The 13497-nt window shown below is 47.0% G+C and overlaps 1 protein-coding gene and 1 pseudogene across 3 annotated transcripts in view; one reads left to right on the top strand and one right to left on the bottom strand.

Annotated features, from left to right (window-relative positions):
- Positions 1-355: 355 nt before the first annotated feature.
- Positions 356-797, bottom strand: LOC120094262 (uncharacterized; annotated as a pseudogene).
- Positions 798-5086: 4289 nt separating this feature from the next.
- Positions 5087-13497, top strand: part of Prkar2a (protein kinase cAMP-dependent type II regulatory subunit alpha) — a 65092-nt gene continuing 56681 nt past the window's right edge. Inside the window, exon 1 of one of the 3 annotated variants that reach the window (XM_087560755.1) lies at positions 5087-5321. In XM_087560755.1, coding sequence (XP_087416881.1) covers positions 5312-5321 — 10 coding nt within the window. In that variant the 5' untranslated portion in view covers positions 5087-5311. 3 annotated transcript variants of the gene reach the window in all.

The following is a 13497-nucleotide window of genomic DNA, read 5'->3' on the forward strand; positions in this document are numbered from 1 at the left end:
AGTATAGTAAAAATCTTAAGAGCAAGTTCCAGGACAGCCAGGGCTACACAGAGAAACCTGTCTTGAAAACAAGCAAACCAAAAAGGACTATGGCTAAATAGAAAATAGCTTTTGTTTGAGGCAGGGTCTTCTTATTAATCCCTTTTTGGCCTCAGAATCTCTGTGTAGTTGAGGACGATGACCTTGAACTTCTGAGCTTTCAAGTCCCTCACAAGCACTGATATTGTAAGTGTGCTTCACCGAGATGAGTTTATGGGGTGCTGGGAACTGAACCCAGGGCTCTAGCCAAGCATTAGGCAATACCAGTTTTGCTATATCCTCAGCCAAAAAATAAAATTTTCATTTTTCCCCCACAGCTAGCATTTTATTCAGATAGCAGTCTCATTACACACGGTCCAAGAACATTGATATAAGAACTCAAATCGGAAGTTAAAGATTGGTCTTCAAACATCATAGCCAACAACACCACGTTTGCCTAAGATCTCTCCAATATAAAACCACATCCACACCTCAGTGGCCACCAAACCGTTCAGCACGGCTTCCTTCACTGTAAGGTGTTTGAAGCCACCAGCTTTGGCACTGTGAATTATTTTTTTCATGTTCTGAATAGCTGTAGGGATTTCACCAGGGGTTGGGGGAACCAGCTCAACCTTGGCGTAGTGCCAAAATGTGGCTAATCGAGGCTCTGAGTAAGTCACGGCAGCGGCCACCATCAACGATGCCTTCTCCGTGAAGTTACAGATGAACTTGGCCATGGTCTAAGGTGGAAGGTTCGTCTCCCCGAACCACCGGCTGAAATCAAAATTTTCATTTTTTATGTGTGTGTATGTGTGTGTATATATGTGTGTATATGTGTATGTGTGTGTGTATATATGTGTGTATGTGTGTGAGTGTGTGTATGTGTGTATGTGTGTGTGTATGTGTGTGTATGTGTGTGTATATGTGTGTATGTGTGTGTATATGTGTGTGTGTGAGTGTGTGTGTATGTGTATGATGTGTATGTGTGTGTCAGCATGTGGGTATGTGCACAGGTGCAGGTGTTTGAGGAGGCCAGAGGCCAACTGGGGTTAAAACTGCCTGATGTAGGTGCCTGGTGTAACTGCCTGAGGTAGAGTCAAACTCAGGCTCTCTGAACTGCAAGTGCTCTTAACTGATAAGCCACCTCCTTAGCTACCCCACCCCGCTTTTTGTTTATTTGAGTCAGTGTGACCGTCTTGTAGCCCAGGCTGACATCAAATTCGTTATATAGCTGAGGATAACCTTGAATTCCTGGTCCTCCTAAGTGGTGGGATTACACATATGTATCTCCACATCTGGCTGAAAACAACATTTCATCTGTATGTGTTTACGAATGGATGTGTGTGGGTAAGACTTTGTGTGTGTGTGTGTGTGTGTGTGTGTGTGTGTGTGTGTGTGTGTGTGTATGTGTGAGTGTGTGGGTATGTGTGTGTGTATATGTGTGAGTGTGTGTATGTGTGTGTGCGTGTACGTGTGTGCATGTGTGTGTGTGTTTGAGTGTGTGTGTGTGCAAGCACAGGGACTTGTGCAGAAGCCGAAGGAGGAAGTTGAGTGTTCTGTCCGTTCACTCTCCACTCTGCTCCTCCTCTGAGATTCTCCCACTGAACTGGAGCTAGGCTGAGGGTCAGCCCCAGCCATCTTCTCTCTGCCCCTCATGTTGCTGGGGTTACACACACACACACACACACACACACACACACACACACACACACACACACGATCATGCCCAGGTTTTTCCATGGGTTCTGGAGATTTGAACTCAGACACACATGCTTGTATAATAGTTGCTGTCACCCGCTGAGACACCTCTAGAGCCCCAGTTTTAGGTAACTTTAACAAAAGAAAGAGACAAAAAGCAGGGGCCCTTGGCCCGGGAAGGTTAATTCAACTTTAACCTTACTCACCTCTCTCATGCTAGAGGATCTCAGTGACCAGAAGATAGCTATACACATGCCTCCCTGAGGCTCGCACTCCTCCTTTCTTCCCTCCTCCCTCCCTCTCTTCTCTCTCTCTCCCACCCTCTCTCTCCTCTCTCCTTTTAAGCGAAGTTATCATGAAGTTATTATGCTGAGGGAGAGACTTTAGATTTTAAGTGCAGACCTGAGAGGGGAGAGAGACTTCAGAAGAGTATGGCACCCGGGACAGGTCTCTCTGAGAGCAGCCCAGGCCTTTTTTTTTTTTTTTCCCCGGAGCTGGGGACCGAACCCAGGGCCTTGCGCTCTACCACTGAGCTAAACCCCCAGCCCCAAGCCCAGGCCTTCTTGACACTCCCCAGGAAATGAGGGCACCCAGGACAGGTCTCTCTGAGAGCAGCCCAGGTCCTCTTGACACTCCCCAGGAAATGAGACTGTCCAGAAACCTCAGCCCTAGGCCGAAAGCTCACATTGGAGTATTTGCATTTCAGCCAAATGCCAGCCATTCTCCTGGGGTAGGATCATTTTCCCTTGGAGACGCTTCACATTTGAAAGTGGAGTGTTTTGCTTCCTTGATGTTCATGCTGGGGGATTATTTCATCCCTCTGCACTTTGAGAGGACCCGGAGTCAAACAGGGAAGCCTCTGGAGGCATGCTTCTGAAAGGAGTGAGCAGATGGCAAGCGACTCCCTCCCAGCCAGGCCTTGCTTTTATGATGTACCTTGAAATGCCACCTGTTCCTTCTATATCTCTTCCCGACAGGAGTATGGGGTGGGGGTGGGGGATTTGGGACCTCCCCAAAGATTTCTCTGTCACAAACAAATGAAAACCAGGCAGTGACTGATCAGGGGATTTTGTCCTGGTTGGAATTTCTTAAGAAGTTGTAACTGGGCTAAGGGTGAGGGACAGGGCAGGCTGTAACAGTGGCCATGCAGAAGCACAGTAACACTGTCTCTGACATAAGAGATGTATCTCCCCTGTATCTATTTTGTTCACTATAGCCTTGTGAAGCTACAGTCCATTCCCCCCAGCCCCCAAACATACCCACACACACTTGTCTCTTTCTTTGAATCCATCCCATTACGTATCCCAGGCTGGCCTCAAACTTGCTATGTAGCTCAACCGGCTCTTGGACTGTGCTTCGGCCTCCTAAGGGCTGGGATTGCAGACATGTCCCACTAGACAAAGTTCTCGTACACCTTTCCTGTCTTCTTCATTGTCTCTCCTTTCCCCCTCTCCTGCCTTCTCCTCCTCATTTCTTAGTTTTAGGCAGCACAGGCCTGTAATTTCAGCTGTCCAGAAGGCTGAGGCAGAAGGATCACAGTGAATTCAAGGCCAGCCTGGGCAATTTTGTGAGACTATCTCAAAATAAAACTGAAGGGGGGTTTGGAGCTGTGTATGACTGACTAGTACAGAGTTTGCTTAAGAGATATGTGAAGCCCCAGATTCAATTCAATGCTAGGCAAGACTATTCTGGCAGTGGGCTCTGCCTCTCTCCAATTCTCCAATCCTCCTCTTTTAACTCAATATTTAATTAGATCATTTTAATTTTCTACATTTTTCAGATGTAGAAAGCCAAGCTATGAATAAGAGATCTATAAAGACCATTAGCAAGCTGGTAACAGAGGGACCTGTGTCTAGGTGTGTCTAAGTGGCCCGAAGAAACTCTTGTGATGTTATTGTGAGGCTAACTTGACCTAGGCTGCGAGAGACCTGCCTGTATTTTCTGGGTCAAGGTTCAAGTACCTGTGAGTCAGGTCAAGAGTGTCAAGTAGTGTCCTGATTGTCACTGAAAAGGCCCTGAGGGCCTGCTGCTCCCTGAGGGCTCCCTTTTCGGCTTTCTCCACTGTGGCAAACACACAAACGCTCTGGTCCTGTGACTTTGTTTCTTGAGCTTCTTTCCCAGTTTCTTTCCTTGCCCTAAAGTATCTCAAAAGCAGACAATGGCCTGCTGCAGACATTGACACTTTCTTGGGACCCAATGTCCCAGGAAAGAAAGGATTGGCTCACAGGTACAGAAACAGGTGACCTGGGAATTAACTGTTCCCCAGAGCAGGGATGGTTGTTAAAATAGATCACCTAGATTGAAGGCTGCACCCCATAGGGGGAGGCATCATGTAGACCAAAGGACGGATAGGTAAGGGCAGAGAAAAGTTTCCCATCTCTCCTGCTAATTAGAGGCTCATAAATGCTTCTAAGGTTAAAAAAGAAGCATAAGTAGTAAGTGAACTGCAAAGGCTTAGTCAATGAGTCATTGTTCCTACAATGACACTGTCATACAGCGGTGCTCAGGCAACTAGCAGGTTCCAGGGAACAGGTGGGGTCGGGAGGAGCTTCAGGAAGCTGAGCCCGGGATGTGGCACAGTTAGAGTGTTGTCAAGCATGCCCAAGGCCCTTGGTTCAATCCTCAACACAGAATAAACTGAGCATAGTAACACATGCCTGTAATCCTAACTCTTCAGAGATGGACACAGGAGAATCAAGAGTTTAAGGTTGTCACACAGCCTCTTGGTCAGGTACGTGGGTTGTTTCCACTGAGGTTGAGTTCCCTTAGTAAATAAAGGGTATGAGGTAAGTAAGCTGAGACCTGGGCCAAGGGCAAGACTTCAAGGAGGGGAATGGAATGGTTTTAAGTAATAAACCTCTTAAGAGTATAGGAAATTCGGGGTTGGGGATTTAGCTCAGTGGTAGAGCACTTGCCTAGCAAGCGCAAGGCCCTGGGTTCGGTCCCCAGCTCTGAAGGAAAAAAAAAAAAAAGAGTATAGGAAATTCACTATTTTACTGAAAACAGCTGTTGGTAACATGCCTAAGTTTGCTTTCATCCAGACCCTCCCTGCTGTTGGGCTAAACAGCGTCTGTCCCACCTCTGCAATTACAAAAGCCTCTGAGAACTAGCCTCATTGTATTTATGTCTGTATCTGTGGCTGGTGGTGTGGTGGTCTGTGCATGATGGTCATTACCTGAGGGTTGTGAGGAAGGTAACAAGGACTAAGGGACTGGATTGTGCTCCCTTCTGAAGGTCTCTGCTCCAGGCTTATCCACCCACCATTGTCACTTGCTCTTAGCAGCTGCTCTTAGCAGTCAGTACTAGCTAAGGTGGGTTTGGTTGCCATGGTAACAGCCAGTAGTATAGCTGGACAGGCTTGAATGCAGGCAGGATGGGATTCAGGACAAAGGTTGAAGATGCAGGGCTCAGACCCCTGATGTTCTCTTTTGTTACAAGGCCTTTTAGTTAGCATAAATGGGCATTCATGACAGCGCCTGCTACTGTAATTATTGAAGGATGGGGAAGAGAGAGACTCTCCCTTTGGAGACCCAGGAGTGAGGGAGGTAGTCAGATCAGACCTACAAGCTATCTAACTTCACTGTGAGTCTGATATATGGAGGAAGGTAAGGAGCAGCTGCAAGGGTGTCTAATTTCTGTTCATGTCAGCCCTCCGAGGATCTTGTTGTGACTTTCAGTGTTAAAATCCATTTAGGCTCGGAACTACGTAACAACCTCTATCGCTGAGTTACAGCCTAGTTCCTCTTTAAAACAGCTGCTTTTAGATTTATGTGGATGAGTGTTTCACCTCCATGTATGTATCTGAGGTCTCTATCCTCTGTGGATCCCCTGGAACTGGAGTTCTGAAGAGTTGTGACAGTATTTGGGTACTGGGAATCTAACCCAGATTTTCTATGAGAACAATGACTGTTCTTAGCCCACTGTGTTGCCTAGATTTGTCTCATACTCCTGTGCACAAGAGTGATTTTTTTTTTCCTGCCTCATTCTCCTGAGTAATGGGGCCTGTAGAGGATGTGTTGCTACGCTAGGCTAGGGTGCTCTCTGAATGCTGTCTGCTGGACAGATAGATGGTTAGGCTGTGCTGCATCTGTTAACAAGTCAGGAAAACCAAACTGCTTCTGGCACAGGCCAATAGGGTTCCAGTGTTCTAGGAGACCCTGTCCACACCCAGCTCTGTCAACAACCTTTCTCTCCTCTATTTTGTAATTGAGGTCAGAGTTCTAACTCTTCATATGCCTGTGCCCCATTTAAAACATGTAAGACCTGATAATGTGGGAAGACTTGGACTTGGAGTTGTAAATTTGCCTTTCCAAACGGTTGAGTTCAAGGTCAACCTGCTCTAAAACGGGAGTTCCAGGACAGACAGGGCTACGCAGAGGAATCCTGTCTTGAAAAACCAAACCAAACCAACCCCACCCCCCAAAAAAGAAAGAGCTAGTCAGGTCAAGAGTAGGAGAGACCTCTCTCCCCTATTTTGCTTTTTTTTTTTTTTTTTTTTTTGGTTCTTTTTTTTCGGAGCTGGGGCCTTGCGCTTCCTAGGCAAGCGCTCTACCACTGAGCTAAATCCCTGCTTTGTTTTTTTGTTTTTGTTTTGTTTTGTTTTTCATGTAACCCAGGCTAGACTTGAACTATGTAGCAGCTTTGAAGGAAATGATACATATTATGACAGGGAAGTCAGGAGAGCAGTTTCTGCTTCTTTGTTGCAGTTGCTGAAATTTATCATTCATTCATTCATTCTTCATTCATTCTCCATAAGTATGCCATCAGTGCCCAGCCAACATGCTGGACACTGCTTCCCCACCGCTCAACACATATTCAGGGACGTACAGCTGTTTGTAGTCTCAGCTCTACCTAGCCTAGGGTCTGGGCCGGCCTCTGACTGAGTACCTCAGTAAGTAAGGTATTCCCCTGTCACCATACACAGCTCAGTTCCCAGCAGCACTGAGGTTTTGGGTTTGTGCCAGGTCCGTATGGGCGGTGCTAGTGGAGATCTTAATTAATACTGGTTAATTACCAGGTGGTGCTTAACAATCCCAATACCCTTCAGGTTCCCAAGTCTATAGCTCATGAATTGCTGGCTGGTTCCAGCAGGGAAAGGGAGGACAGTATTCTCACTGGGTCTTTGTCCTGCACCTAGGCTGGATATTCCGGGAAGGTCTGTCACTTCTTTTGTTCTATTCAAGTTTGGCGAAATGAGGGAACAAATTGGGTAACGGCAGGTGCCTCTCTGATTCACCTCTGCCCTCTTCCCAGAAGCAAAAGACAACACAGCCTGTGCTCTGGTCAACTTCACCAAATAGTGTGGCCCAGGGCTCAGGGTTGATAGTGGGGGAAGGAGTGTAAGTCTAGACCTGAAGACCAGGATGGAGATGTCCAAAAGGAGGAACAAGCCAAAATGTCTGTCCGGCACCCAGACTTATTCTGCTTTCTCACTGTCCACAATTGGCTGAGTGAGCTCTTTCAGAGTTATTTCTCTGCCTGGGGCTCCCAAATGACTATCTCACCAAAACTTTTACTTCCCCTTTGACATCTCACGACCTCATACTTGACTCCTTAGGACCTCAGGCAGTCAGGCGCAAGCACCGCTCTACCTGTCAGTCAAGGTGCTTCTGGCTTGCCTACTAGGTCTTTGTTCTTGTTGTACAGGATTTTCCTCCAGATCTTCCTCTGGGCAAGTCCTGCTCGGAACTTTGGGGTTAGCATTAATGCCATTCCCTCGAGTGTGAGCACTCTGGTCCTCCACCAGAGCAGGGGTCAAGGTGAAGTGGTCCTGTGCCACCTCAGTGTCCCAGGCTCTCAGCATGCACCAAAAGCATAAGTGAAAGGTCTTTGTGACCAGGCGAGACGCACTAACCAGCTTGCCTGCAACTGGGCCACTTTTTCCTCATCTCCGGGGCCTCCCGCACCTTGACCATGGACTGCTCCGAGAGCGGGAGGCTCAGCGGCGCACGCGCACTCTGGGCCAGCTCTCGGCCGGGGACGCGCACGCCCGCGGCCGCGTGCGTCACAACCCGGGCGCCTGCCGCGCCCGTCCAGCTCGCCTGCCCGGCGGTCCCCGCGCGGCGGCGGCGGCGGCGGCGGCGGCGGCGGCTGCGGCCGGGTGACAACAGCAGCGGCGCCAGGCTGGCTTGCTAGCGGAAGGGTTGCGCGGCCCGCACAACAAACTCACACCCGGCCAGAACAAGGCGCGACGCAAGGCAGGCCGAGGCGGGCCGCGCGGGAGACCTCGGGCGCGGAGTGACAGGCCGGCGTGAGGGAGCGCGCAGGTTGCGGCCGCCGGCGGCCCCGACCCGCCGGCCCTCTCAGCGGTCGCCGGCATGAGCCACATCCAGATCCCACCGGGGCTCACGGAGCTGCTGCAGGGCTACACCGTGGAGGTGCTTCGGCAGCAGCCGCCCGACCTCGTCGACTTCGCGGTGGAGTACTTCACACGCCTGCGCGAGGCCCGCCGCCAGGAATCAGACTCGTTCATCGCCCCCCCGACGACCTTTCACGCGCAGGAGTCCAGCGGGGTCCCCGTCATCGAGGAGGACGGGGAGAGTGAATCGGACTCGGACGATGAGGATCTGGAAGGTAGGCGGGCGGGGCAAGGCCGAGGTGCGATGTGGGCACCGAACGAAGGGTTCAGGGAGGGACTCGAGGGCCGGCCACGGGTGCCCTGGGCCCGGCGCCCGGTCTTGCCCAGGGCCGAGACCCGAGAGCTCTCCAGCTGCTTGGGTTCCCCGGCGTGCGAGGATTCCAAATTGAGCTCCGCGGTTCTCTGAGCCCGAGCGTTCACAGAGAGTGATTTGTCAGATTCTGCCTTGAATGAAGCGTGCGCGTTCTTTGGTCCGCGTGGTGGCGCGGAGCTTAAGTCGGTCCCGCCAGAAGCTGGTTTGCCTCCTCTGCCTTAGACCCCATAGCCTGCTTGCTTTCCGAAGGCAAGAGCACCAGCGCCCCGCAGCTGGTCCCGAATAAACAGGATGCTAACTTCATTTGCAAAGAATTCAGCTTTGGAAGAATTATTGCTGAAAACTATTTTTTTTTTTTTTTGGAGACGAGGTCGATCGCCTTGCTTAAGCAGGAGCTCAGTAGGTAGTTCAAGCTGGCCTCGAACTTGTGGCGATCTGTCTGCCTCTACCTCGATGAAAACCTTGTAAGCAGACACAAGAGGAAAAATGAGCTGAAGCCCTCCCTGAATGCTGTCACTTACATTCAATAGTTGGCCTCCTCCCCCAATATTGTCACTCACGTTCAACAGCTATCAGTATTTTTCACCATTGTCTCACCTATATATTTTCCTCTCTCCCTTTGCTTAAGTATTAAAAGGAAATTTCAGTTATGCCATTTTATTCGTGCCCAGTTAATTATGCGTCTCTTCTTCTCCTCAATATAATCGTTTAAAGTTTAGAAATTTAAAGTTTCGGTATGATATTCAATGTTAAAACAATTGAATCATATTGGTGAGCATAATCAATGCCTTGATTAGTGTGTTGATTGCCGGGAAGTATACAAAGTAACATTCTACTCACTTGATTTAAGTAAGAATGTCAAGGAGCAATTTTATTTCCTTGGTTGCTTTCCCTCATGCTTTGTTAACTTTAATAGAGTTAGCCTGCTTTAATTTTTAAAATTTTAATTAATCACGTTTTCCTTTTTTTTTCTTTCTGTTTTTTTTTTCGGAGCTGGGGACCGAACCCAGGGCCTTGCGCTTCCTAGGCAAGCGCTCTACCACTGAGCTAAATCCCCAACCCCTCCTTTTTTTTTTTTTTTTTTTTTTTAAATTGAGACAAGGTCTCACTGTGTAGCCTTGGATGACCTAGACCAAGTTGGCTTTGACCTCATGAGATCTGCATATCTCTGCCTCCTGAGTGGTGCTGGGATTGAAAATGGGCACCCGTGCCCAACACCGGCAAGCTTAGTTTTGGTTATGTGTTTGTATGTACGCCCCCACATGTGTATGCATGCTGTATTTGGCATCTCTCAGAGGTCAGAAGAAGATACAGAGGGTTGTGAGCCACCAAGTGGGTGCTGGGAATTAAAACAGGGTTCTGGGGAAGAGCGGCCAGCAGCCCCTTTTATTTTATGTTCCAGCACTGAACCTCACCCCTCCCTTCAGAGTATTAATGAGCACAGGCCTTCTGCTTGGAATACTAAAACTCTGCAGTTGGGTGACAGCGATGGCTATCTTTTTCTGTCAGCTTTGCTGTTTTGTTAGATTGCAGACTCCTGGCTCCTGCCTTCAGGTACTCCTCCCTGTTTAGCTTTCTTTGGCTGCCTTTGTGCTTGGCCTTCTGCTTCTGGTTGACTTCTCTACTTGCAACCGTTTCTTATTTGGATGTGCTACATTGTATCAGCAATTACTGATCCTTTTCTCTTTCTACTTTGTGTGTAGAGTGAATGTGCTGCTCTAGACTCTGCTGCAGGGTTACTCTGTGGATGGATGTTTTCATTATTCTTGAATATACTCAGAAATACCAAGCCCTCCCTCCCCCTTTTTCCTTATAGATAGGGTTTGAAAACTAAACTCAGTCCTGAGTTTCTATTCTGCCTCAGCTTCTCCAGTGCTAGACATGCAGCACCACTCCAGGCCCAGGCTCCCCTTTTTCTTTTTCTTTTCTCTCTCTTTTTAAGATTTATTTATTTTATGTATATGAGTACACTTGCTGGGAATTGAACTCAATACCTCTGAAGAGCAGTCAGTGCTCCTAACTGCTGAGCTATCTCTCCAGCCCTCTTTCTTTCCTTTTAAAATTATTTTTATTTTTATTAATTTTAATTAATTTATTGATTAATTAATTCATTTTTTTGAGACGGGGCTTCTCTGTGTAGCACTGTTTTTTCTGGAACTCACTTTATAGATCAGGCTGGTCTTGAACTCAGTTTCACCTGCCTTTCTCCCCAATGCTGGAATTAAAGGGTAAGCCACCACAACCCAGCATCTTTTTCTTTGAGCAGCTCTGATGTAGATTACGGGAAATAGTTTTATTAAGGAAAAGTGAAAAAGAACTCCTTTGAGTGGGAAAGGCTTTCAGGGAGGAAATACTTCCCAAACTACATTTTTTTTCCCTAGATGGGTTTCATTATGTAGCTTTGGTTGGCCTGGAGCATGCTATGTAGACCAGGATGTCCTTGAACTCACTGAGATTAAACACTACCCCTCCCACCCCCCAACTGTTTTCTTTAGTGCTTACCATTTTATATTCCAATTCCTAGTGTGTTGAGGGTTCTAATACCTCTATAGGCATTGTGGTTCTAATTTTCATTTCGATAATAATAGCTAATAATAGCTAATAATGCTTGCTGAGCATTTTCCTTTATCGTGTTGATCATTTGTGTCAGTTTAGAATATTATCTTTAGATTACTCTATTTCAAAAATAATTTTGGGTTAAAAGCCATTTATGGTGGCACATGCCTTTAATACCAGTACTCAAGAGGCAGAGGCAGAGGCAGGTAGATCTCAGTGAGTTCAAGGCCAGCCTCCTCTACATAGTGTGTTCTAGGACAGCCAGGGTTGTCTCAAAACAACAACAAATGAAAATAGTTTTATTAGATTGATTTATTTATGTATGTGAGTGCTCTATCTGCATGTACACCTGCATGACAGAAGAGGGCATCCAACCCCAATACAGATGGTTGTGAGCCCCCATGCCGTTGCTGGGAACTGAACTCAGGACCTCTGGAAGAGCAGTCAATGCTCCTAACCACTGAACCATCTCTCCAGCCCAACAAAACTTAAAAATTAAAGTTTGGAATAGCAGGAATTCTTTATATTTTCTATCAGATATATGATTTATAGATTTATAGATACTTTACCCTATTTGTCAGGTGTTCCTTCCCCCACTTACATGGTAAGACATCATATATTACTACTGCATCCCTAGCTCCTGATACTGTGGGGGGTCAGAGGACAGCTTATAAAAGTTGGTCCTCTCCTTCTACCCTCTGGGCACTAGGGTTCAAACTCAGACTATCAGGCTTGACAGCAAGTACCTTTACCCAGTTAACTGCTATCTGATGGCTCTTATTTTATTTATTTGTGTGTTATTATTAGTGTGTGTGTGTGTGTGTGTGTGTGTGTGTGTGTGTGTACACTGATAGGTTTAATGGGTTGAACTCAGATCCTCAGGTTTCAAAATGCAAGTACAGAGAAGCCAAAAATGGTGATGAACATTTGTAATTCCAGCACTTAAGACAGGATTGTGAATTTAAGGTCAACTTGGCTTCACAGGGAGACTTTTTAAAAAACAAACAAACAAACAAACAAAAAACAAACCTCGGGCTGGGTATAGTGTCTCATGCCTTTAACCTCAGCTCTCAGGAGGCAGAGGCAGGAGGATCTCTGTGAATTCAAGGCCAGCCTGGTCTGCAAAGTGAGTCCAAGACAACAGAGCTACACTGAGAAATCCTGTCTTAGAAAACTAAAATAAGAAAAAAAAAAAACCTTGGATAATTCACGCAAGTGTATATCCTTATGCAAAAATATCTCACCTTTCATAAAGTAGCTCAGAATATGCTGGAGTTTGGGATGCAGGATCCAAAGCTGTAACTCTGATGAAAAACTAAGGCTCCTCAGCTCCCTTCCCCACCCATTTCGTTTTGTTTTTGTTTTGTTTTTGATAGGGGGTCTCATGGAAACCCAGGTTAGGCCTTGAACTTACTGTGCATCCTTAGATGTCACTGAAGCTGGGGTCCTCCTGCACCTACTGCCCAAGTGCCCTGGTCACAGGTGCAGGCATCAGGTCTGGTTCTCCTTGGTTAGTCTGATGGCTTCTGTTCTTTGGGTGCAGATTATTGAGGCTTCTTGTCCGTTGGTTCCATGACTGTAAGTGATTTGTCCTTTTGTTTCCAACTCAAGTGTCCAGTGCTCGGGGTCTCTGCTTGCAAATCAAACCTTAACTGCTTGGTGATGTTCCAGAGCTGTTTTGTTTGATCTTCAGATGATTCTGAGTTTGGTTAATTTCAGTGCACACCAGATTTTAAAAATGGCTTGTAGACTGGGTGTGGCATTGTGCACTTGTAATCCCAGCACTTGGGAGGCAGAGGCGAAGGGGTTCATAAATTTGAGGCCAATTAGGTCTCCATAGCAAGTTCAGGTCATGTATGGCTGCATAACAAGACCCTGTCCCAAAAGAGAAGGGGGGGCAATGAAATTTAATAAAATGATTGAACGTTACTAGTCTTGGATAACTTTTTAAAAATATTTTTATTATTTTAAATTATGATATGCACATGAATGCTGGTTCCTATAGAAGCCAGAGGCTGTGGATCCTTGAAGCTGGAGTTGCAGTGGCTTTTGAATCTCCTGATGAGGTGTGAGTGGGCACTAGGAACTGAACTTGGGTTCTTTATAAAGACAGCATATGCTTTTAACCACTGAGTACCTCCCCAGCTTGGTCTTAGCTATCTCTGTAAAGATCTCTGAGATCTCAGTGTGTTGCCAGACTGGTTGAAAGCTCCTGAACTTAAATGGATCTTCCTGCCTCAGTCTCTTTAGTTGAACCCTGAGACAGACAGACAGACAGACAGACAGACAGACAGACAGACACACACACACACACACACACACACACACACACACACACACACACACGACAGAGGTTAACCTTTTATCATTTGTCAGGAGCTGGTTTTTCTTTTTCGTTTCTTTTCTTAAAAAGACTTAGTCTAGAGCTGACCCAGGCTGGGCTGTGAGTCAGCAAGCTCCAAAGATCCACCTGTCTCTACCTTTTCAGTGCTACAATGACAAGTGCCTTCCACCAGGCCTGGCTTTCCTAAGTAGACTCTGGTGTCAAATGCTG

This window comes from Rattus norvegicus, chromosome 8 (genome assembly GCF_021556685.1).
Source record: "Rattus norvegicus strain SHRSP/BbbUtx chromosome 8, alternate assembly SHRSP_T2T, whole genome shotgun sequence".
NCBI lineage: Eukaryota > Metazoa > Chordata > Mammalia > Rodentia > Muridae > Rattus > Rattus norvegicus.